At 35.3% G+C, this 25140-nt stretch overlaps 1 protein-coding gene across 1 annotated transcript; it reads left to right on the plus strand.

Moving 5' to 3' along the window:
* Positions 1-4084: 4084 nt before the first annotated feature.
* Positions 4085-25108, plus strand: LOC120771949 (guanine nucleotide-binding protein subunit alpha-11-like). Its single transcript, XM_040100259.1, has 14 exons — positions 4085-4894; positions 6883-7067; positions 8122-8276; positions 8352-8510; positions 8589-8718; positions 9345-9498; positions 10428-10532; positions 17440-17624; positions 18255-18409; positions 18485-18643; positions 18711-18840; positions 20005-20158; positions 21224-21328; positions 24956-25108. Exons 1-14 carry the CDS (start codon positions 4723-4725, stop codon positions 25036-25038), a joined length of 2031 nt encoding a protein of 676 aa, XP_039956193.1. The 5' UTR covers positions 4085-4722; the 3' UTR covers positions 25039-25108.
* The last annotated feature ends 32 nt before the right edge of the window (positions 25109-25140 follow it).

Consider the following 25140-nt stretch of genomic DNA (forward strand, 5'->3'; position numbering starts at 1 on the left):
ATTGCCTATTAGAAGAGTTCTAAGACGTATATAAATGCATTTTGTATTTTTATAAAAGAAAACATAAATTTATAATTTTATAAACAAAAAAAAAAGAACACAAAGAGCACGGAAATTTATATTTAAGAAATGCCTTTTTTACGTCGCCGAAAACAATTTAAAAGTTAGATAACAAATTTAAACACGATTGGAAAATGTGGGGTTAGAGGTTAGGTGATTAGGCTGAGGTTAATAATCGCTTTTGGAAAGTCGGTGTGATAGTTCAAGTGTATTTAAGGTATACCCTAATGTAATACAATAAGGTTTTTTATTACATTTTTACATTTAAAATTTATTTATAAAAAAATAACTTAATTTGTTTTTTATTTATTAAAAAGAAAAAAATTAAAATTTTTTTTTTCCTGAGTAATAGCTAACGTTCCTTTTTCGTGATGTTTTTTGTCAAAAATATTTCACGGTAATATGTTTCAGTTCATTTCTTTAAAAATCGAAATTTTGATTGAAAATATCGAAAAAAATCGATTTATTATTGAAAATATCGATAGCGATTAATTCTAAAAGTCGATTTTTATTGAAAATATCGATAACGAATAATTTTAAAAATGTATTTTTTATTGAAAATATCGATAACGATAAATTTTACGATAATGCTCACTCGGTATTTGTTAAGCTATTTGCGTTCGACTACGTTCATTTATTAAATTAATACAATGCAATTTTAACATTTCATTATATCATTATTAATACTTGTATTAGAATGGGAAAAACAGTTTTCACACTTGATTTAGAAGAAGGGTGTAAAAAACAGTCTTTATAAATCATCATAGTCTAAATAACGAAATAGATCGGTTTCAGTTAAGCTTCACATAATAACTGTTTAAAGGTCCGCACTACATTGTAAATAATTGAAAGAGTTTCGAAAAACTCTTACATTGCTGATTATTGTTTAAAAAATTTTGTTTTTATGTACAATAGTTTCCTTTTATTAATCGATTTATAATTTATCGATAAAATATATCGGTCACATTAATTGATTTATAAAGTATGTATCAAATTTATCGGTTATGCTAATCGATTTATAATTTATCGATTAAATTTATCGATTTATAAAGTCAAGCTCAAATTTAGCAGTCATGCTAGTCGATTTATAATTTATCGATTACATTTATTGGTCTTACTAATCGATGAAATTTATCGGTCGTACTAATCGGTTTATAATTTATAGATCAAATTTATACGTCGTACTAATTGATTCATAATTTATAGATTAAATTTGTCGGTTATAGTAATCGGTAATTGATGTGGCATCGATCTAAAGTAACTCAGATCGATAAAGATATAATAACGGCCTTGAAGTATTGCACCACAATTTCAATTTTCTCAACTAAAGTGCCGATTTTTCAGCAAATATATATCGAAATAATGTAAATTTTGGCCAGATTGTTTTCCTACATATTTGTGAGCTAAGCGATTGTTCGGTCTTTACTGAGTTATAAAAATGAACCTTAGCCGTATTTGAGACAAGATTATTGAAACAGTTAGGAGATCATCGGTACGCTTACCCACACCCATTCCCCCAATTTCCAATCGTTAGTTATCTAACACTTTTTCAATGAAATTTCTCGAGATATTCCACGTTACTTTCGCGCTGCACGAACGCTTTACCAATGAGCCACTATTGAGGCGTCTCGTCAGCCGCTTCGATACCAAAAATCGGGCGACCTAAAGAAGCCGCATTGAAGCAACACAATAGGATATTATATACATACATAATTTACATAATTATGTATAACCTTTTCTTTTATATAATAAAAATAACTACTAAATAGAAGCCAAGCTAATTTGTTTACATACAATATAGATACACACACAAAAACACCGATAATATTTATATTAAAGACGAGCTGATTCCGCGCAAATCGGCTGAGGCTTGATTCAAGTAAAAAAGAAAAATAAAACAAAATTATAAAAAATAATAATTTCAAGCATAAAAATTTAAAGTATTTAAAAGAAAGGAAAAATCAAAAATTTATTCATAAATAAAATTAATATAACAGTAAACTATTGTAAGAAGAATGGTATGGTAAATAAGTAAGCACAAGTATTTCAATGCTCATGGAAGCATTCTTATGCAAAGAGGCTTGGAATATACGATATAAAATAAATTGAAACTGAAAATTGAGAGGAAATTTGTAAAGCTTCAAATCGTTATGGAACAACGGTGAATTTGAAATCGTCTCCAACCATAACGGTTTGGGAGCAAACACCACCGCAAAACAAGTATATAAAAGCGCGTGATTTGCAGACGGCCGATCGACCGACCGTCGTGTGCATGCGCAACGGTTAGTTGAGTCGTTGAAACGCCGAGCAAATGCATTAAATGCTTGTGAATTCACCAGATCGTGCGGTAATGCTTGCACTCGTTCGGTAATCATAAATGTAATTGTAATTTCAAATGATACCAGTGCTTTTTTATAATCACAAGAATATTACTTACATAAGTGCATATACATAAATACATACAAATTAATATAAATATAGAAGAAAATAAAATGAAATAAATAAATAAGAAAAAAGTGGGAAAATTGCTTTACCAAAGTAATGTGTATAAAAATAACGTTTTTATTAATTTTTTACTAATTTTTCAGAAATTTTAAAATTTTTTATTATATTTAATTTTTTTTTTTAATTATAACTTTGAAACGTAGCATTTTAATACAATAAAATTAGTTGCGCTATTAAGCAAACTTGAGCATAATTGATGCTATGCAAACAAAATTAAACAAAGAAAAGGAAAACAAAACAAAAAGAAATTAAAAAACGCGAAATTACCAAATAAAAAATTATAAAATTAAAAATAAAATAAAGTATAGTTAATAACGTCACTAGCAACTATGTATTCTTTAACAATACCTATGTATATTTTTTACCCTTGGGAATTGATAATTGATATAACATTAAAAGGCGTAAAAATAAATTTAAAAATAAATAAATTAAAATGAAAAAGAAAAAGAAAAACTGTAGCAACGCAGTAAATTTCGAATAAGTAAAGCAAATACAAATTGAGTAAACGGAAAAGTTGAAAAAACTTGTATTAGATAATTAAAGAAAATTATCTATGTACACTTAATATTATAAAAACAATATGAATAACTTAAAAATATGATCGTTTCATTGATTGTGCAGTGAATTGGATGAAGATTGTAAGGTGAGTTTTTGCATCAGACGTTGGGAGCAAGTTCGGGGGTCCGTTCTCACGACAGTCGGTTCTAAGTAACCGGAACGAAGCCGAATTTTTATCCGGCCTAGGACTGTCAACTCAACACCATTTCTCGAAATTACTTAAGGCGCGTCTTTTTTTACCGCTACAACAGCAGCAAGTTTCGTTAGAGATGATTGCTGAGCTGCTTCAGTTTCGTATTTATAACGTGTGATCCAAGCAGAGAACGAATCTTCTTTATGATATACATTCTCTGATCCAAGTACTAGTACTTTTTTCAAGAGCTTTTTTTTTGACAGATCACAGGTCATTTTATTTTTGTTCACTCTTGTTTAGCATTTATGCATGGAAAGACTTACGCCTGAACAACGTTTACAAACCGTTGAACTTTATTACGAAAATTCACGTTCAGTAAAAAGTTTATTTCACGCGCTTCGTTCAACTTATGGTCAACATAATCGGTCTACTTAGCGTACTATTTGCGACACCATCACCCATCTTGAGACCCAACATTCATTATTGGATAATATTCGACCGAATAGACCACGTCCAGCACGCAGTGAAGACCATATAGCAGCCGTAGCTGAGAGTGTACACGAAGACCATGAAGAGTCGATTCGGTGCCGTTCGCAGTAACTCGGTCTGACGTATAAAACGACTTGTCGCATTTGATGTCGAGATTTTAAATTGAAAGCGTACAAAATACAATTTGTGCAACAACTGAAGCCGGTCGACCTACCCAAACGACGTCACTTCGCTCTATGAGCTCTCTGAGTTAAAAAAAGGTCCAAACGATGAGGCCCATTTATGGCTCAGTGGGTATGTAAACAAGCAAAATTGTCGCATTTAACATGAAGAGCAAACTAAAGAGATTCAAGAGCTGTCATTTCATCCAGAAAAAAACAACGGTTTGGCATGGTTTGTGGACCGGTAAAATCATCGATTCATATTTCTTCAAAAATGATTCCGGTGAGAGCGTAACCAACAATGGCGACCGTTATCGCGCCATGATAACCGACTATTTGATGTCTGAAATTGGAGCTCGTGATTTCGCCGCCATTTGGTCTCAACAAAAAGGCGCCTGTTCCTATTGGACTCAATGGATGGACCATCAGAGACGTAGTTGCGGCCAACATTTGAAAGAGTTAATTTTCAAAAAATAAAAGCCAAAGAATGTTCTTTGGAATGAAAATAAACATTCCCCTTTAAAGTTGAAGTTTCGGTGTTCTTTCTTTAAAAAAAAAAAAGTAGGGAACCTCGAAATGAATCGCCCTTATATGCTTTGCAGTTTTCTCTTCATCCACAAAAATTGGCGAACAGATTTCACAGAAACTGTCAACAAATTTGTGAGTAAACCTCAGCTGAAACCATCGGCTCGAACTTGCTCGCACGATTTTAGTATTGCGATGGATATCTTACGATCAAGAACGAATTAACTTAAACAAACAAATAATTAAAATAATTTTTGTGTAAAATTTAGAAAATACTTAAAAAAAAATAAAATGATCAGAAACAGTGTGGACATGATTCGAAGGTGTTGTTCTTACGGTTCGGAGCTCGAGAATAGTAGCCAAGGAGAAAAAGAAAAAGAGGACTTCAATGAACAGAAAATTAATGAGGAGTTAGAGAGACACTATGTAGAATTGAACAATGCTAAAAAGTTACTTTTGCTAGGTAAGCGTAATTGCCAAATATTATATAGAACGTGCTTAGTGTGTAGTTATTGTGAAGAAAAATTTATAAAAATCTATAAAAAATAACGAAAAAACGTATGTGCTCAAGGCCACATGTTGTACTATATATTTATATATAAGTGCTTACTACTTATGTATCTTGTGTATATGATTCATGCGGGAAACCACGATTGAATGTGATAAGAACTAAACCAAAAATAGTAATCGGGAATTTAGGCATACAAATAAAATAGTGATGCTGGAATTTTGAAATTGTAATAAAAAAATTATATTTTGATTTTAATAAACCTTTAAAAATGGTTGAAGTTGTATTTGTATCGGGGACATCTAATAAAAAAAAGCCTTTACATTAAGGTCGAATTATAGAGAGGCTGTTAGATGAGGAGGATTGAGTGAAAAAGGCTAGGGACATGCAAGAAAAACTTTTCTATGCCAAAGGGTTAATTAAGCTTAAATAAGTAAAAGTTTGGCCCGCTACCGTATCCACACTGTAACTGTGCAAGGGTTATGCGTGTATATCGAATACTTGTTCAATGAATGGTGGTCGCTACATTCCTATGGCATTAATCACTAAAAGAGTTCGTGAAGGTGTCAGCTTGTAAGGGGCCGGTCCGCAGTTAGCATCTGTGAAAGTGATTTCGTCATCTTGAGCTATGCAAACCAGCTTGCAGCGATCACTCCGGCATCGTCAAATTTAGGATCATAACCGATATTGTGAAGTTCAAAAAGCGATTTAATTTGTTTGTAAAGTGAGAAAAGGAAACAGAGACCACAAGTTTGCACCATTCGTTAGCCGGTTTCCGAGAACTTAAACGTATTTTTATACGCTGTACTCACTACCTACCTAATACATGTGAGACAAATGTTTATACTCTACGTGGGTTGCTTTTTATATTTCAGGACATGGCAACACTAATGTTACAAACTGGCAACTCACAAACTTATCGTAAAGTTAGATATTTTTGAGGTTGTATATACGCAGAACGTTTTGACATACGAGCACTATTTGTGTTGTTTACAGTAACTTAAAATTTTCATCTCGGTCAAAAATGGCATTAAATCGCAAACAATTTCTCGCGTTTATATTTTTTACAACTTTCCACATGGGTTATCTCAGCAACAGTGCATCGATGAACTTAACTCAACTTTTAGGTATGAAACTCCATCAACGACCAGTGTTTATCGATGATATGGTAAATCCAATCGAGGTTGTAGATCACTCCAAGACGAATTTCGTGAAGGTCGTTCGAAATTAGATTTTGTTTCGGAAACTATTGATGCCGTGCAGAAACTGATATTGCAAGATCGTCATGTGACCTATCGTGAGATTTAGACAATTATGGGCATTAGTGGGACTAGCATACATTTAATATTGCATGAACTTTTGACTTTACAAGAAATTTGTTCACGTCCACAACCATTTGTATGCCTGTGGTCTTTCAAGAAATCGGGAAAACTTGCAGCCGCAGATCATTCTTCATCACGTCAATGCGAGCTCTCAAAGAGTGGCTAAACATATCGTGTTTGCTTAATATGCGCTTGCAAACAATGAACTTTAGTTTCTTTGAGATTAGTCCGACGTGTGACAAATCTTAAAAATTTTCTAGACGATATTCGTAACATCCGCATTTGACTCAAATTACTGCCCTGCGATTGAACTTTCACCTAGGAATCAGAAATTAGTAAAATCAACACGAGTGGAAAATACGAAGGACTATTTTGAAATGCCTGCTGTCTTAGCTATCACACCAATATAAACGGCGATCTCCTAATATAAATAAATGGACTTCTACTAAGTTATCCTCGGTTATTCAACGCACTTGCTCATCAAAAACGGAGGTTCAACCATTGATCTAGGTCTAGATGTTGGTAGTGGTCAAATGTACACGGCATTTCATTTTGATTTTTATCCCAAGCTATTCGATTTTGGTTCACTACTTTTTTCAAATTATTCAATCTTTGTTACAGGTACTGGCGAGGCCGGCAAATCCACCTTCTTCAAACAAATGCATATCAATTACGGCGGAGGTTTTTCAACTGCCGCTCGTCTGGAATATAAGCGAGTCATACATCAGAATATTCTGACAGCGATGCAGTCGATGCTGAATGCCATGAATGTGTTGCGAATATCATACGATAAAATAGAAAATGCGGTAAGCATAATTTGCGTTATTCATGGTTTGAGTTCACATAACCTAACTTTTTTGAAAACACACTGTAAAAACTGGAAAATCTCATAACTTATATAAAAGCAATTAGTAATGGGGAAGTCGATATAAAAATACCATTTTGAAATCTCTTATCAAGATTCTTCTGAAATTTAACCCATAATTACATATTTTGTTAATGTTCAATGATAGTTTGCCTTATACGAACGAGTAATGAGTTTTCGTTAGAAGCCTTTTCATGTCGAAAATATTTTTTCGTGCCTTTAAAGTGCAAATTTTGATCCTTTTGAAGATTTCGAATATTCGCAGCTTGGCGCCAACTGGAGATTCCAAGCAAAGCCAGGTCCTTCTCCACCTGATCTTTCCAACGGAGTGGAGGTCTCCCTCTTCGTAAACGCGGCATAAAGGCAGCTCCTTTTCGTACTGTCGAAAGCAGCTTTGAAATCGACGAAGAGGTGGTGCATGTCGTTTCTCTTTTCACGGGTTCTTTCCCAAGATTTCCCAATCAGTTGTTGATTTTCCATGTTTAAAGCCACACTGATAAAGTCCAATCAGTTCGTTGACGGTGGGTTTTAATCTTTCACACAATACGCTCGATATAACGTTATATGCGATTTTGAGGAGGTTTATCCCTCTTCAACTCTCGGTATCTATCCCATCCCGCACGTATTGTGGTCGATTGTAACGTTGCGAGGTAGGCAGTCTGATTGCTCTCCGTTGTGACACGGCACTCCTCGTCGTACCAGCTGTTCTTTTGCCTTTTCCAAAAAGCAATTGTTTTTTGCTGCACAGAGGCGGGTGCGTATCTTGGCTGACTGACTTAGGCTTTAGATTTCGCCATTGCTTAAATGAAAGTCATCTAGTAAAAGAGAGAATTTGCCGCATAAAACAAATATTCCAACATCCGGACACTTCAAAAAGGTCATATGAACGCAATGAAGTTCTCAATTTCCAAAATCAAATACATCCACATACTACATAATTATACAAATTGTAATATTTTTAATGATTTTCTTATTGATTTTTTTCCTTCCAACAGCTGATGGCAAATAGCATTTTGATCGCCAATGTTGACGGCGTAACAGAATTGGATGAGATGATTTTGTCAGCCATAAAATGTCTGTGGGCCGATACAGGAGTACAACAATGCTATGAACGACGAAGAGAATATCAAATAATTGATTCGGCGAAATAGTGGGTTTACTCTTTATAAATATCTCCTGAAAATGCTCTTTGATCCACTAATTTACAATATATACCTTAACACAGTTTCCTTGACATGTTGGATCGTGTCACACGGCCCGGTTACATACCCACAGATGATCACATATTGCGTTCACGTGTTGTTACGACTGAAATAGTGGAGCACGTTTTCGATACACAGCAAAACAAAACGAGACGTACTAGTAAAAAACGACAATTACTTCGGTAAATGTCATATCTTTCCGATTGTCTAAAGCATATGTATAAGAAACTAATCATAACTCTCTATTGTACCCTTTGCAGAGTAATAGATGTCGGTGGACAACGATCTGAACGACGAAAATGGCTACAGTGTTTCGATGAAGTGACAGCTCTCATATTTCTAGCATCGCTCTCAGAATACGATCAGACATTAAGCGAGGAAGAAGGTTTGGTAAGTGAAACGCAAGTTTTGAATTATTTTACTTGAAGTAAGAAAGCTATAAATTTAGCATCGACTACGGCTGAGATAATTCTAGAATTTAAATAAGTACCATTACATCGGGAAGTGGTGAAAAATGAAGAACCAATAGAAATATGTTTAGAAACTGATCACCAACAACCACGGTAGTCAATAGAAGCACTTCTAATGTTAAAAAAATATAAACTTTTAATGGTCTCACTAACATTATCACACCCCACTGACCACTGCGTTTTTCTGGGTTACAATCGGGAAGACTCGCTTTTGCTAAAAGTCAGTACCGTTCATTCTCATTCTCTCTTATCTCCGGAGCTCTTTTTTGTTAGTATGTGAAATCACTACAAAAACTATTTTCGGGCCTGAGCTTGTCCGCCAAATCATTTCCTTTTAACCCTTTGTGCTCAGACATTCACACAGATGGTCACAGACTATCTACGTAGAGCAGGACTATTGATGATTCGTCTATTTATAAGTATACTATTTCAAAATAAATATAAAACTGATTATATTTCCCGTAAATTACCTGTGTATACCAATATTCTTAAGAAGTAGTACTTTGTCAATAGGTAACCGAGTAACTGTTTTGGTTTGTTTTACAGAACCGCATGGAGGAATCCAAGTGTCTATTTCGTATCATTTTATCAACGAGCTATTTTCGTAAGTCTTCGATTATTCTATTTTTAAATAAACAAGATTTACTGGAAGAGAAAATAATGACCTCACACTTAGTGGACTACTATCCGGAGTATGAAGGTATGCATGCCTTTGGAATCTACTGTTTATATAAATGTGGCCTATAACGTCTTCAACATGTTGCTACAGAGTATAATAGTTTTGTTCATATAATGGTTGTATAGTATGTATCACAAAAAAATAATCACGTTAGATATATGGTTATACATAGTACATATATACAAGTATATAAAACAAATCAGGATGTCGAGACGAGCTGAAATCAGAATGACTGGCTGACTTTCTGTTCGTCGGTCCGTCCTTGCAATCTGTAACTTGAGTAAAAATTGAGATATAGATAATTAATTGGTACTTAAGGCTCAAAACGTCAACGGTATTTCCCTGGTTTTGCAAGACTATGAAATGTTCGGTTGCTCCGGAACTTAGCCCTTTCTTACTTGTTTTATTCCACATAGTTCCCTTCAAGGGTGATACATTGGTTATAGCGACCTTCCAACTTTTCCATACCACTTTTGTAGTACGATTTGTCCTTAGCTTTAAAATAGGCCTCAGTTTCGGCAATCACCTCTTCATTCGACGAAAATTCTTTTGAAATCGGACAACAGGAAATAATCGCTGAGGCCAGATCTGGCGAATATGGTAGATGCGAGAGAGAGCAATTCGAAGCCCAATTCATGGATTTTTGCCATAGTTTTCACTGACTTGTGACACTATTCATTGGTCTTGGTGAAACAGCCCTTTCTTTTCGGCGATTTCCTCCCTCAAACGGTCCAATAATGCTATTTAATAGTCGCTGTTGATTGTCCTTTCTTTTTGAAAGTAGTCAATAAATTCAGTGGATATTTTTAGGGTCTTAGCTATCTAGAACAACTTCGCTTTACGGCCATCCAAATTTTTTTTATCAATTCCTATATTTCATACGTCAAATAAGCATACATAAAAATGTTAGATGAAAATTTCATAAATTCTTTCAAAAACTGCTATTTCAGGTCCCAAACAAAATGCGGACAGTGCAAAATATTTCATACGCCAAATGTTTGAGGCAATGGTGGATAAAGACCGTAAAATTTATACACATTATACATGCGCCACGGGTAAGTATATACTATATGCGTTTAAAATTTCTAGTGCATTTATCCCAGGCTAGAGCCCTAACTTAGATATATTATTCGGGAAGTAAAAGACAAAGAAATCGAATTTCTTTCATTGAGTATTTATTAAACTGTTTAGAGAATGTAAAAATGTGTAACTCCAGAAGCAGCTATTTCACGTGAGCCCCTACGTGCACAGTGATTCTCGGGGCGATATCTCAAAAACTGAGGGACTGGTTGGCATATATACAGACAGACAGTCTTTTTACAAATAATAAAGACTAACAATTTATTAATTTTTCGAACATACAACAACATTTTTCTATTTTTTCAAACGAACATAACCAATAACAACAAATTATTGTTGTGTTTCGATTATACACCCTTATACAGTTATAATGTAATGATTTATTATTTCCGATTTTTTGTTATTATATTCGCCTCCAATTTTTTATTTTCAAGATTTCTCTCCCTTTTTATTTTACTTTAACTAACGGTGATTTAATTGGTTTATGCGTGGCTCACTTACTAGCCTATCAGACTAAGCAAACCTAACCTAATGAAGCATTACGTTACTGTAAATTTTATATTCGTCAAAGTGGGCAATGCTGTTAGATAGAGCGAATTATGTTATTAATTAATAGCTGTGAAAGTGCGAAAAATTAAATATTTAAGAATATGAAGATATAAAGTTGTTAGAGTGTGTGTGTGTAATAAAACATTTAAGGAGGTCCATATAAACATTTTTTAAACTAATAAAACCCAAAATATCGAAATCATATTTCTAAAGAGTTTGTTATTTTATTATCTTTATTCTTATTTGATACAGTAATCGGACCTCTTTAAAATTTTACAATTTATATAAAATATTTTCTAAACAAATTTTTTTTCTCATTCCGCCCACTTTAGATACTGAAAATATTCGCATCGTGTTTACAGTTGTTAAGGACACCATTTTCCAATCAAATCTGAATAAATATAATCTGATCTGAAATGTATGATGAACAGACATTTTTGTGATTTTATTATATTCATGATTTCTTTTTCGCATAAAAATATATAAGTAAAAAAAAAACACACAAAAATAAATAAACAAACACAAAAAATACATATAACGCTAAGTTAAAAAGAAAAATTATATAAGCAAAAGCAAGAACAAAAATTTTAGACAAACAAAATAGCGCAAATGGCGATGAATATAAAAGTGAAACTAACGATTATTTAAAGAGAAAAATTTTATAACGCAAAGTAAAAAATAGTAAATAACATTAATAATAATAATAATAATTGCAAGTATATATAAAATAATAAAATGTATGGAAATTCAGTAAAATTACAAAATGAGACGGCAATCAGAAACCAACAAGTGTAACAATATGCGAGAGGAGGAGGAGCTAGCACTTATGTAACTAGAAAGAAGCGAGTGAAAATATTAGTTAAATTTATTAATTTTTTTTTGGAATTTGCCAACGGCAACATGAAAATGCGAAAACGTAGGGAACATTTATGTATAAACCACTGGATGTAACAATAAATACATTAAAAACAAACATCAACAACAAAAAAACTAAATAAAAACGAAAATGAGAAAGGATGTTTCTAAATAGGTAAATAAGAAGAAGAAGAAGTTCAACCAAATATTTAAGGAAAAAAGTAAAAAATGTAATTGCATTATTTAAAAAAAAAATGAAATGGAATGTGAATTTTGTTTGTGTAAAACTTGGCCAGTGGAATCAGCGGTCCATATTTCTTCAAAAATGATGTCGGTAAGAACGTAACCGTCATTGACGACCGTTATCGCGCCATGACAACCAACTATTTTATGCCTGAAATTGAAGCCCATGGTCTGGGCAAAATTTGGTTCTAACAAGACGGATTTATTGAAAGAAAACATCGGTGAGCAGTGGTGTAACTTGGGTCCTGGGGCAAATTAAAAAATGGTGCCCACTGCTATGTAAACTGACTAGGTTTTATCAAATAAAAGTATGAGATATATAACTACTTTAAAAATGCTAAGCTACTTAAGTTTTTTTTGTGTACACCTGCCCAGCGTAGATATTAAACAGTAAGAACATAAATTACAATTAATACTTGGTGTAGGTTTGGCTAATAAAACGAAATAGAGAAGATACAAGGGTTTATTATATAAAGCACTAGAAATCACAACAAAAAAGAAATCACACCAAATTCGGAATTTGACCAATTCGCCCGTCGTAACGGTAGCCCGTTTCCTTTTCCCTTTAATAGGTAGTCTATGTGTAGTATTTTGGTTGAATTACAATAAACGCCTTTTCCGGGGCAGGTTCGTCGCAGGCAGTCGAGTGTTTCGAACACTCCTTGATCTCTGTCATGTACTTGTGGATCCATGTTTTATCGACGGACACAAATTGACGCAGAAACTCATTCGAATTGCTCTTAAATAGTGTTATACACTGCTGTAGCTGAGTGACTACACGGTCTTTTGTGGTACCTACTGTGTCATTGCGGATATGTCAATACTGGATCATCGACTTTATCTTCCGTGATAGCCGGTTCGCGCGCTGTGAATTTAACGAGTTTCAACTGGTATATCGCTTTCGTTTAGGCCCAGGTGTCTGAAGGCACTAAAAATAAGAACCGAACCTCCGACCGATATTGCTCTTTTTATACCCTGAACAGGGTATATTAAGTTTGCCATGAAGTTTGTAACACCCAGAAGGAAGTTTCGGAGACCTTATAAAGTATATAATATATATAAATGATCAATATGTTGAGCTGAGTCGATTTAGCCATGTCCGACTGTCTGTCTGTATGTCCAACTGTCTATCTATCTTCAAACAGAATCCTTTCCTGACAATAGTATTTCTTAGTATCAAAAATGGGTTGAATCGAGTCAATACTTTCCTAAGCTTCCATATACCTATTATAAAGATTTTCGAACTTTTAGGTCACTTTATGCTGGATATATCCGCCAATATTTGAGTAATCTCAATGAAAATTTCAGAGCATGTTTTGTTCATAACAGTTGCGGCTAAAATAGATACAATTGGGCGAAAACTTGACCCTCCCTTCATATAACTATTACCAAGATTTTCGAACATCCACTTGGCCTTGTTTCATACGATTGGTGATTGTATGTAAGGTACCTTAATGAAATCCAGGAAACATTTTTTTGAGTATGTGGCATAGGTAAAATCTGGTCGATACTACCCCCTACTCAAATATATTCAATATAAAATGCTCGGTTGCACCCGAACTTAGCCCTTCTTTACTTGTTATATTTGAATATCTTGCATTGCTATATTCAATCATGCATTTTTATTAATTTTCATTCATAAAATCACTTTAAATAAAAATGTGTGACGTATGGAACAACTTTTTCGCATTTTGCATCGTGATCTTAAATTGAAAGCGTACAAAATATGGCTTGGGCTTGTTCGTTCTATGGGCTCTGAAAAGTTTCAAAAAGATCCGAAGCTTTCAAGCCAAATTTTTTCGGGCTTCTAAAGAGATTCAAGAGCTGCCATTTCATCCAGAATACACAATAGGTTGGTGTGGTTTTTGGGCCGGTATTTTTCAAAAATGATGCCGGTGAGAATACCGATTATTTGTTATCTGAAATTGAAGCTTGTGATCTCGGCAACATTTAGTATCAACAAGACGGCGCCTATTGGACCATATGCGACGTAGCCGCAGCCAACATTTGAAAGATATAATCTTCAAAAAATAAATGCCAAAGAATGTTCTTTCGAATCATAATAAACATTCCCAATTAAGTTTGAAGTTTCGGTGCTTTTTCTTAAAAACAAAGTAGGGAAATTCGAAATTGATCACTCTTTATGTGCTTTGCAGTTTTCTCTTCATTCAAAACAAATCGTCGAAGAGATTTCACAGAAGCTCTCAATAAACGTGCGAGTAAACCTCAGCTGAATACATCAGCTCGAACTCATTCGCACGCTTTTAGTATCGCGATGGATATGTTACGCTTAAGAACAAATTAACTGTAATTAAACAAACAAATAATTTAAATAAAATATTTGTGTAAAATTTAGAAAATACTTAAAAAAAATTAAAAATGATCCGAAACAGTGTGGACATGATTCGAAGGTGTTGTTCTTGCGGTTCAGTGCCCGATAATAGAGGGCAAGGAGAAAAAGAAGAAGAGGACTTCAATGAACGGAAGATTAATGAAGAATTAGAAAGATACTTTATAGAGTTGAACAGTGCTAAAAAGTTACTCTTGCTAGGTAAGCGAAATTATCAAATATTATACCTAACGTGCTTAGTGTGTAGATCTTGTTAAAAAAATCTATAAAAATATTACGGAAAAAAGAGTGTGCTCAAGGTCATATCTTAAATGCATTTATATTTATAAGTACTTACTATGTACCTACATGTTTTGTTTATATGATTCATACGGGAAAATATTCAAGCGTGGTGATAAGAACTATAACAAAAAGAAGCAATCGGGAATTTATGCATGAAAATAAAATAGTGTTGCTGGAATTCTGAAATTGTGATTTAAAAGAAATCAAAACATAGATTAAACATTTAAAAAAAGTTGTAGTTGTACTGAAACTCTGTACGGTAGTAAGTAACTATGCAAGTGTTGTCAGCGGGATTATCTAATGAAAACAAGCCTTTGCAATAAGGTCGAATTATAGGAGAGGGTGTTAGAAGAGTAAAAATTTCAAGTTCTCCTTCTAATATCACATTCTATAAAACAAAACGATGTGGGCCAAGTTTTGAGAATCTTTCGAGAACTTCTTCTGCAGTAGTGTCAATATCATGATGCGTGTGCTGCAACACCAGGCCGATTAATCTATCTTGGAGCATACTCTGCCCCCAATGATCAAGGTTACCTTTGAGCTTCAATTGTCTCACGACGTTATTATACAAAAGCTTTGAATCTATGAATGAAGCAGTCAATATGAAATACCAGTTCTTTGGTTGTTATAGTACATACTTTTTCTGGAAGCAGCAACCTCAGTTGAAATCCATACAATACTTCTCTATAAATGCGCGTCTTCAGGGAAATGTCCGCCATTTCCCCACTCTGAGTCCACCACTAGTTAGTGAGAGGCCGATCTGAAGTAAGCATCTGTGAGAGTGAGTTCGTCATCTTTAGCTATGCATACTAGCTTCCAGCGATCATTCTGGCATCGCCAAATTTGTGATCATAACCGATAATGTAAAATTCAAAGAAATACACATTTTATAACAATAAAACAATAAACATGTTTGTAAAGAAAGAAAGGGAAACAGAGACCACAAGTTTACACCATTCGTAAGCCGAATTCCGGGAATTTAAACATATTTTTATACACTGTACTCACTACCTATCTACATGTGAGACAAATGTTTATACTCTACGTGGGTTGTCTTTTATATTTCGAGATTTGGCAACGCTAGTGTTGCAATCTGGCAACTCACAACCTTATCATAAAGTTAGATATTTTTGAGGTTGTATATACGCAGAACGTTTTGACATACGAGCACTATTTGTGTTATTTACAGTAACTTAAAATATTCATTTTGGTGAAAAGTGAAATTAAATTGCGAACATTTTCGCGCGTTTATTTTTTACAACTTGCGACGTGGGTTATCAGCATCAGTGCATCGATGAACTTAACTAAATTTTTAGTGATGAAACTCCGTCAAGGACCAGTGTTTATCGATGATATGGTGAATCCAATCGAGATCGTAAATCACTCCAAGATGAATTTTGTGAAGGTCGTCCAAAATCAGATGTTATTCGCGAAACCATTGAGGTTGTCCGCAAATTGGATATTGTGAGATTGAGACAACTACCATATAGGCATTTGTGGGTCAAGCATACATATGCATATATTGCATGAAATTTTGACTGCAAAAGAAATTTGTTCACGTTTACAAACATTTTTCTGTGCTAGTGGTCTTTCAAGAAATCAGGAAAACTGACAGCAGAAGATTGGCTAAACAATTCAGTTATTGAGCATTCATCATTTGATGAGTCATCCACCGTTTAGTCCAGACCTATCATAGGAGGACTTCTTTTTATTCCCGTAAGTAAAAACTAAATGTTTTTCGACACCACCTGAGGGCAGTTGATATGTTTAGAACGCATGTTTTGGGTATACCTCAATCAGAGTAAAAAAAGTACTTCGACAACTGTTTCAGACGCAAAAGTGTTAAGATCTTAATGGAGAATATTTTGAAAAACAATAAAACAATTTGAGATGATTAATATTTGTTTTGTTTCTTAACCCTGATATATAAAAGACAACCCTCGTAAACTTAAAGCTTACAGAAAGTGATAAATATTTATAAACCGAGCTGAAAATAAGAAACACATTGTAATGTTTAACATATTCGCGCCAAAATCTTGAATATATCGTGAGAGCTTGCTATATATATGCTTGCAAACGATAAGCAGTAACATCCGCTTTCGACTTAAATTTCTGGACGGCGTTTGAACTTTCGACTAGGAAAAATCAATTCATAACCTTATAACCATTTTGGTCGTGACAACAGGTGGCCAATAATTCAGCATAATCCGATTCCAAGTATTCGTTATACATATCACACTTCGAAATGCGCTTAAACAGCGTCGAACAGTTCTGTGAAGTGGTCTCACGTTTGCTCTTCTGGACTGAACTAACGCGACACCCTTCGCGCCCAATTTTCAACCAGGTTATGACCCACGTACTATTTTTAAATACCTACTGCCTTAGATAACGCAACTTTGAAAGGTGGCCTCCTAATATAAAGTGGTGGACTTCTGCTACTTTATCCTCGGCTAAAAACCGTGGTTCAAACACTGATCTAGGTCTAGATGTTGGTAGTCGTCAAATGTACATGGCATTTAATTTGGATTTTTATTCCTAGCTATTCGATTTTGGTTCATTACTCACTCCATTGCTTTTTTCAAATTATTCAATCCTTTTTACAGGTACTGGCGAGGCCGGCAAATCCACCTTCTTCAAACAAATGCATATCAATTACGGCGGAGGTTTTTCAACTGCCGCTCGTCTGGAATATAAGCGAGTCATACATCAGAATATTCTGACAGCGATGCAGTCGATGCTGAATGCCATGAATGTGTTGAGAATATCATACGATAAAATAGAAAATGCGGTAAGCATAATTTGCGTTATTCATGGTTTGAGTTCATATAACCTAACTTTTTTGAAAACACACTGTAAAAACTGGAAACCTTCATAACTCACATAAAAGCAGGGAAGTCGAAGTAATCTCATCCAGATTCTTCTGAAATTTAACCCATAAGTACACATTCCACATGCCCATCTCAACCATCTCTCAACATATTTCGTTAATGTTCGATAATAGCTTGCCTTATATGAACGAGTAACGAGTTTTCGTAAGAAGCCTTTTCACGTCGAAAATATTTTTTCGTTCCCTCAAAGTGCAAATTTCGAAACTTTTGAAGAATCGGTGATTCTAGACTTAAAACATGGTTAGTTATGTGAGTTCGAAGGCTTTGTATCTGAAGAGTTTGCCTTCTCCGATTCTCCTTGTCTGACTGACTTAGGCTTTAGATTTCGCCTTTGCTTAAATGAAAGTTGTCTAGTAAAAGTGAAAATTTGTCGTATAAAACAAACATTCCAATATCCGGACACCTCAAAAAGGTCTTATTAACGCACAGAAGCTCTCAATTTCCATAATCAAATATCTACATACATATATATAATTATACAAATTGTAATCTTTTTAATGATTTTCTTATTGATTTTTTCCTCCCAACAGCTGATGGCAAATAGCATTTTGATCGCCAATGTTGAAGCCGTAACAGAAATGGATGATATGACTTTGTCAGCCATAAAATGTCTGTGGGCCGATACGGGGGTACAACAATGCTATGAACGACGAAGGGAATATCAGATAATTGATTCGGCGAAATAGTGGGTTTACTCTTTATAAATATCTCCTGAAAATGCTCTTTGATCCACTAATTTACAATATATACCTTAACACAGTTTCCTTGACATGTTGGATCGTGTCACACGGCCCGATTACATACCCACAGATGATCACATATTGCGTTCACGTGTTGTTACGACTGAAATAGTGGAGCACGTTTTCGATACACAGCAAAACAAAACGAAACGTACTAGTAACAAACGGCCGCTACTACGGTAACATCGGATACCTTTCCGATTGTCTAAAGTATATGTATAAATAACTTATCATAACTCTTTGCAGAGTAATAGATGTCGGTGGACAACGATCTGAACGACGAAAATGGTTGCAGTGTTTCGATGAAGTGACAGCTCTCATATTTCTAGCATCGCTCTCAGAATACGATCAGACATTAAGCGAGGCCAAAGGTTTGGTAAGTGAAACGCAAGTTTTTAATTATTTTACTTGAAGTAAGAAGTCGATTTTAAAGCAGCTTTTGACAGCACGAACAGGAGCTGCCGGTAGTTTTGCTTTCTCCAGGTTGGGCAAAGAAGCGAACCTAATGAGTCTGGTAGTGTACGAGGGCAAGACGAAATATATATCTTCTGTCATCAAACAAACAGTCGTTTGCATTCGCGACTAGGTCCTACGTCACTGTTGGCAGTCATAACTACAAAGTCGTAGATAGATTCGTCTATCTTAGAACCAGCATTAACACCAATAGCAACGTCAGCCTCGAAATCCAACGCAGAATAACTGTTGCCAAGAGGTGTTACTTCGAACTGAGTAGGCAATTGAGAAGTAAAATCCTCTCTCGACCAACAAAAATCAAACTCCATAAGGCACTCATTGTTCCCGTCCTGTTATATGGCGCAGAGGCAAAAACGATGACAACATCTGATGAGTCGACTTTACGAGTTTTGTACTGCGGAAGATTTATGGTCCTTTGCGCATTGGCAACGGCGAATATCGCTGGAACGATGACCTGTAGAAGATATATGACGACATTGACATAGTTTAGCGAATTAAGAAACAGCGGCTATGCTGGCTAGGAAAAATGAAGAACCAATAGAAATATGTGTAAGATGCTGATCACCAACCGCCCCGGTAGTGAAGAACTTCTAATGTTAAAAAATATGAACTTCTAATGGCCTCACTAACATTATGTCGTCGCACCCACATCTGTGCTTTTCTGGATTACAATCAGAAAGACCCGCTTTTGACTAAAAGTCAGTGGCGTTCATTCTCATTCTTTCCTATTTCCGGAGCTCTTTTTTGTTAGTATGTGAAACCACTACAAAAACTATTTTTGGTCCTAAGCTTGTCCGCCAAATCATTTCCTTATAACCCTTTGTGCTCAGACGGTCGCGTTTTCTTGTTGCTGTACTGTTGCGACTATCTACGTACAGCAGGACTATAGATGATTCGATTTTTTTAATTCAGAAATTTTGAAGAACTTATAGAATAATGTTTTTAAAATTGAAATTCCATGTTTATAAATTTTATGATATTTCCCTAGCATTACCTGTACCAATATTCTTAAGAAGTAATTCTCTATCAATAGGTAACGAAGTAACTGTTTTGGTTTTTTTTACAGAGCCGTATGGAGGAATCCAAGAGCCTCTTTCGTGCCATTTTATCAACGAGCTATTTTCGTAAGTCTTCGATTATTCTATTTTTAAATAAACAAGATTTACTGGAAGAGAAAATAAAGACCTCGCACTTAGTGGACTACTACCCGGAGTATGAAGGTATGCATGTCTTTGGAATCTATTGTTTATATATATATATATATATATATATATATAAGTATATAAAACAAATCAGGGTGTCGAGGCGAGTTAAAATCCGAGTGAAAGGCAGACTTTCTGTACGTCGGTCCGTCCTTGCAAGATGTAACTTGGGTTAAAATTGAAATATTGATAATTGGTACTTAAGGTGCAAAACGTCAACGGTATTTCCCTGGCTTTGCGAGACTATAAAATATTCGGTTGCACCCGAACTTAGATCTTTCTTACTTGTTTTATTCAACATAGTTCCCTTCAAGGGTGATACATTGGTTATATCGACCTTCCAACTTTTCCATACCACTTTTGTAGTACGATTTGTCCTTAGCTTTAAAATAGGCCTCAGTTTCGGCAATCACCTCTTCATTCGACGAAAACTCTTTTGAAATCTGACAGCAGGAAATAATCGTTGCGGGCCAGATCTGGAGAATATCGTAGATGAGGGAGAGAGCAATTCGAAGCCCAATTCATGGATTTTTGCCATAGTTTTCACTGACTTTTGATACGATACATTGGTCTTGGTGAAACAGCACTTTCTTTTCGGCGATTTTGTCCTTCAAGCGAACCAATAACGCTATGTAATAGTCGCTGTTGATGATCCTTCCTTTTTGGTCAATAAAAATTATTCGATGCGCATTCCAAAATATAAACTTAACTTTGCTAGCCGAATGTTGCGTTTTTCCACGCTTAGGAGCGAACTCATCGTGTGTAGTCCACTCGGATGACTGTCATTTGGACTTCGGAGCAAAGTGATGGAGGTTACTTCTATTACCACATATTCGTGCAAAAACTCGGATTTATTACGCTTGAACATCTCCAAACACTGCTTCGAATGATCCACTCGTCGTTGGTTTTAATCAAAAGTGAGTTCACGCGACCCCAACTTGCACAGAGCTTTCTCATACCCAAATACTCGTGAATGATATGATGCACACGCTCAGTTGATATCTTTAGAGTCTCAGCCATGTCGAACAACTTCATTTTACGGAATCGAAAATTTCATAACTTCTTTGAAAATTGTCATTTCAGGTCCCAAACAAGATGCGGACAGTGCAAAATATTTCATACGCCAGATGTTTGAGGCAATGGTGGATAAAGACCGTAAAATTTATACACACTTTACATGCGCCACAGGTAAGTATATACTATATGCGTGTAAAATTTCTAGTGCATTTAGACCAGGCTAGAGCACTAACTTACATATATTATTCGGGAAGTAAAAGACAAAGAAATCGAATTTCTTTGAGAATTTATTAAACTGTATTGGCCTCTACGGGCACAGCGATTCTAGAGGCGATATTTCAAAAACTTAGGGACTAGTACGCGTATATACAGACAGACAGACGGACATCATTTATGTAAATACTTTAAGGGTCTCCGACGTTTTGTTCTATGTATTACAAACTTCGTGAAAAATCCGATATACACAGTTAAGGGTATAACTGCTCTCTTAAAATTTCTCCATTGATTCTCTATCGAACATAAGTCCGGACTTTAGGCAGACCGCTTAAAACAATTGTCGTGGTTCATTACAAGCCAGTGGTTAACGAATCTCGAGCAGTGCCTTGGGTCGTTACGCTGCTGAAAAATCCAACCTAATTGTAATTAGGTAATTTCCAGTTAAAAACGTATTTTTAAATAATGTGGTCCTATTTCGAATGGAGTTAAACACCACCATACCATGACTGATGATCCACCATGTTCATAGTTTGTTTTTTGTATATCTACCATCATTCCTAAATTAAACTTAGAATCAATCACTGTAACCCAGAATTTTGTTTGCGTCGTGCAATTCCCCTAAATTGGGAGTTTTCAGCTTGCTTAGAGCGGGTCGATTTTTTTCTATAAAATCGAGTATGCGGTAAATGTTCTATGGTTCGTTCTGAAAAACTTCGCCTAAGAGACTATGGGCCTAAAAACGGAGCGAAGTTAAAAAAAATTTGATCAGTCGAATGGGAGATATGCGATTTAGCCGATTCCGACAAACGATAAATAGAATATCAAAATGCACCTACGTATTATATTTCATTCGGATATCTCAAAAACTGACGATTACACTTTTATAATCCTTAAAAAACTTCGCCTTAAAAATCGCTGCTCGAAATCGGGCCTAGATCCATAATTTCTAAGGCAAAGTAGTTCAGAATGATCGGTAGCACATTTCCCGCAAACGCGATTTTTACATTTCTTGGCTCCCTGCAAATCGATCCGCTCTAACCCTGCTTTTACTCCATTTGGACTCTAATTTTACGTGCACGTCATAAAAGAATCCAACCGGTCGACACCGCTCACACGGTTATAGCCGAGCTTACAACAGCGCGCCAGTCATTCTTTCTTTTCACTGTTTTGGAGATTCCAATTGAAGCCTGGTCTTTCCAACGAAGTGGAGGTCTTTCCCTCATCTGCTTTCCCACTCTCAGATATGGAGTATTGTAATCGATTCGGACGACATGATCTAGCCAGCGTAACCGATGTCTCTTAATTCGCTGAGCTACAAGTATGACAATGTCTTCATATATCTCGTACAGCTCATCGTTCCATCGATGCGTTATTCGCCGTTGCCAATGCGCAAAGATCCATAAATCGTCTGTAGAACCTTTTTCTCGAAAACTCGTAACGCCGACTCATTAGATGTTGTCATAGTACATGCCTCTGCACCATATAGCAAGACGGTATGTGTTCGTCGAGAGACGACTTTACTTTTCAATTGCCTACTAAGTCCGAAGTAGCCCCTGTTGACAAGAGTTATTCTGTGTTGGATTTCGAGGCTGACGTTATTGTTGATGTTAATATTAGTTCCAAGATAGACGAAATTATCTACGACTTCGAAGTTATGACTGTCAACAATGACGTGGTAGCCAAATCCCGAATACTTCGACTGTTTGTTTGATGACAGGAGGTACTTCGTCTTGCCCTCATTCACTACCATACCCATTTGCTTCGCTTCTTTGTTCAACATGGAGAAAGCAGAACTAACGTCGCAATTCTTACGGCCAATGATATCGATGTCATCAGGGTACGTCAGCAGTTCTTTGCTAACGTACTTGAAAGCTTGGTTGGCAATCCGTCGGCGTTCGGCGCTTTGTTGTTCTTCAGACGGGCAACTGCTATTCCAACTTCTTCATGGTCGGACAATGGAACGTCCGTCAACGATTGGGGAATCGAGTTCAGCATCTCTTGGTGTTATGCTTTTACTGCCATTCGGCAGGCTGGAGAAGTGTTCCCTCCATAATTTCAGTATGCTCTGGATATCAGTCACTAGATCACCTCTGAAGGTTTTACAAGTGTATGCTCCGGTCTTGAAATCTTCTATAAGTCACCGCATCTTATCAAGCTCTTCGCACTAGTGCATTTTGGACTCTCTCTTTTTTGTATGGAAATACGTCTCACTTTCTTCTTCAACTCTCGGTATCTATGCCATCCCGCACGTGTTGTGGTCGACTATAACGTTGCTAGGTTTTCTTTCCATTGCGACACCGCACTCCTCATCGTACCAGCTGTTCTTTTGCATTTTCCGAAAACCATACTTTCGTGTGCAGCTGTACGTAAAGATCTTAAAATGCCGTCCCAAGTGGCGACGTGTCTTCCGTCTATAACAACACGATCGATCTGGTTGGTGGCTTTTCGATCTAGAGACAGCTAGGAAACTTGATGAATTTTTCTGTTTTTCTTTTTTTTTTTTTTTTTTTTCTAATCTAGTGCTACAGACGATATTTCGGGCAATGAAAAACTATTTCCTTGACTTTATATTCTGAAACGTAATTTTACCATGCAATGGCTTAATTATGTGAGCACAAGTGTACTTCAAATGACCTGAGCATTCATACAAGTGATTTATACATTCAGTGTTGCTCATACGACATGGTGTACTATATGAGTACAGTACATTTCATGCACAACTCTTAGAGCGTATAACTTATAAAGGAATATTTTTATGTAAAAAATATTAATATCTTTTTTTATAGAACGAGAAGACGAAACCAAAACTTTTTTGCAAAATATCAAAAAATCCCATAAAAAATATCTAGAAAAATCAAAATATTTCTTCACGCTTCAAATTGCGAATTGATTGAATTGAAAGCGCATGCCTTGTTTTAGGACAAAAACTGACACTTCTGGGGCCATTATCAAAAACAAAAATCAACTTGTTTGAAAAGGACTCCCTATTTATTGGGTAGTCGAAAAAGTCTTTTCGTATTTCTAATCAAATTTTAACTTATTTTTCTAATGTTTATAATAATAAATAAACAAATATGTAGCATATTGGACGACCACTTTATGCCATTTTTCCAGTAGAGACATTACTCCATCAGTGTTAAAAATCCATCGGAGTAAATCGAAATTTCGAAATTTCCAGAACGGAATCGAGCGAAACATTGTTGTGCTACACGAACTGATACAGCATCGTTTTCGTAAACTTCATAAATTTCATTGGTGGCTTGCGTGGCATTCTTCCCTTTTTTATACAAAAATTTCAAAATATAGCGAATTTCTTCATTATTTTCACTCATTTTTGAACAGCTGTCACTCTTTTTCAACTTCCCCGAATTTTCTTGGTTAAATGAAGCTTAAAACCTCACTTTTCCAACACTATATGGTATGACACAATGTGATTGGTCGCACTGGAGATATACGACTGCAACGACATACATATGTATGTACATATATTGACAAAATACGATAATACTTTTTCGACTACCCATTATATATATTATTTATATACATCGCAATAGTTTCATATATGTATTTCTTCATCCACAGATACGAGAAACTTTCGCGTCGTATTTCTGGCGGTGCAGGATACAATAATGAGCCATTACCTTGAAGCAATAGGCATCAATTAAGCTGCGGCCTTTATGTCTAAGCGAAAAAGTCTGTAGAAAAATTTGTAATTTTAAATTTTCCATTATTTATTGTAAGAAATATTATGTTAATTATATTATATA

This window comes from Bactrocera tryoni, chromosome 3, assembly GCF_016617805.1.
Source record: "Bactrocera tryoni isolate S06 chromosome 3, CSIRO_BtryS06_freeze2, whole genome shotgun sequence".
Lineage (NCBI taxonomy): Eukaryota > Metazoa > Arthropoda > Insecta > Diptera > Tephritidae > Bactrocera > Bactrocera tryoni.

Coding starts and splice junctions, on each gene's coding strand:
- LOC120771949 (XM_040100259.1), top strand. CDS start 4,723: ATGATCAGAAACAGTGTGGACATGATTCGAAGGTGTTGTTCTTACGGT. Junction 4,895..6,882: donor TAAAAAGTTACTTTTGCTAG/GTAAGCGTAATT, acceptor TCTTTGTTACAG/GTACTGGCGAGGCCGGCAAA. Junction 21,329..24,955: donor ACACTTTACATGCGCCACAG/GTAAGTATATAC, acceptor CTTCATCCACAG/ATACGAGAAACTTTCGCGTC.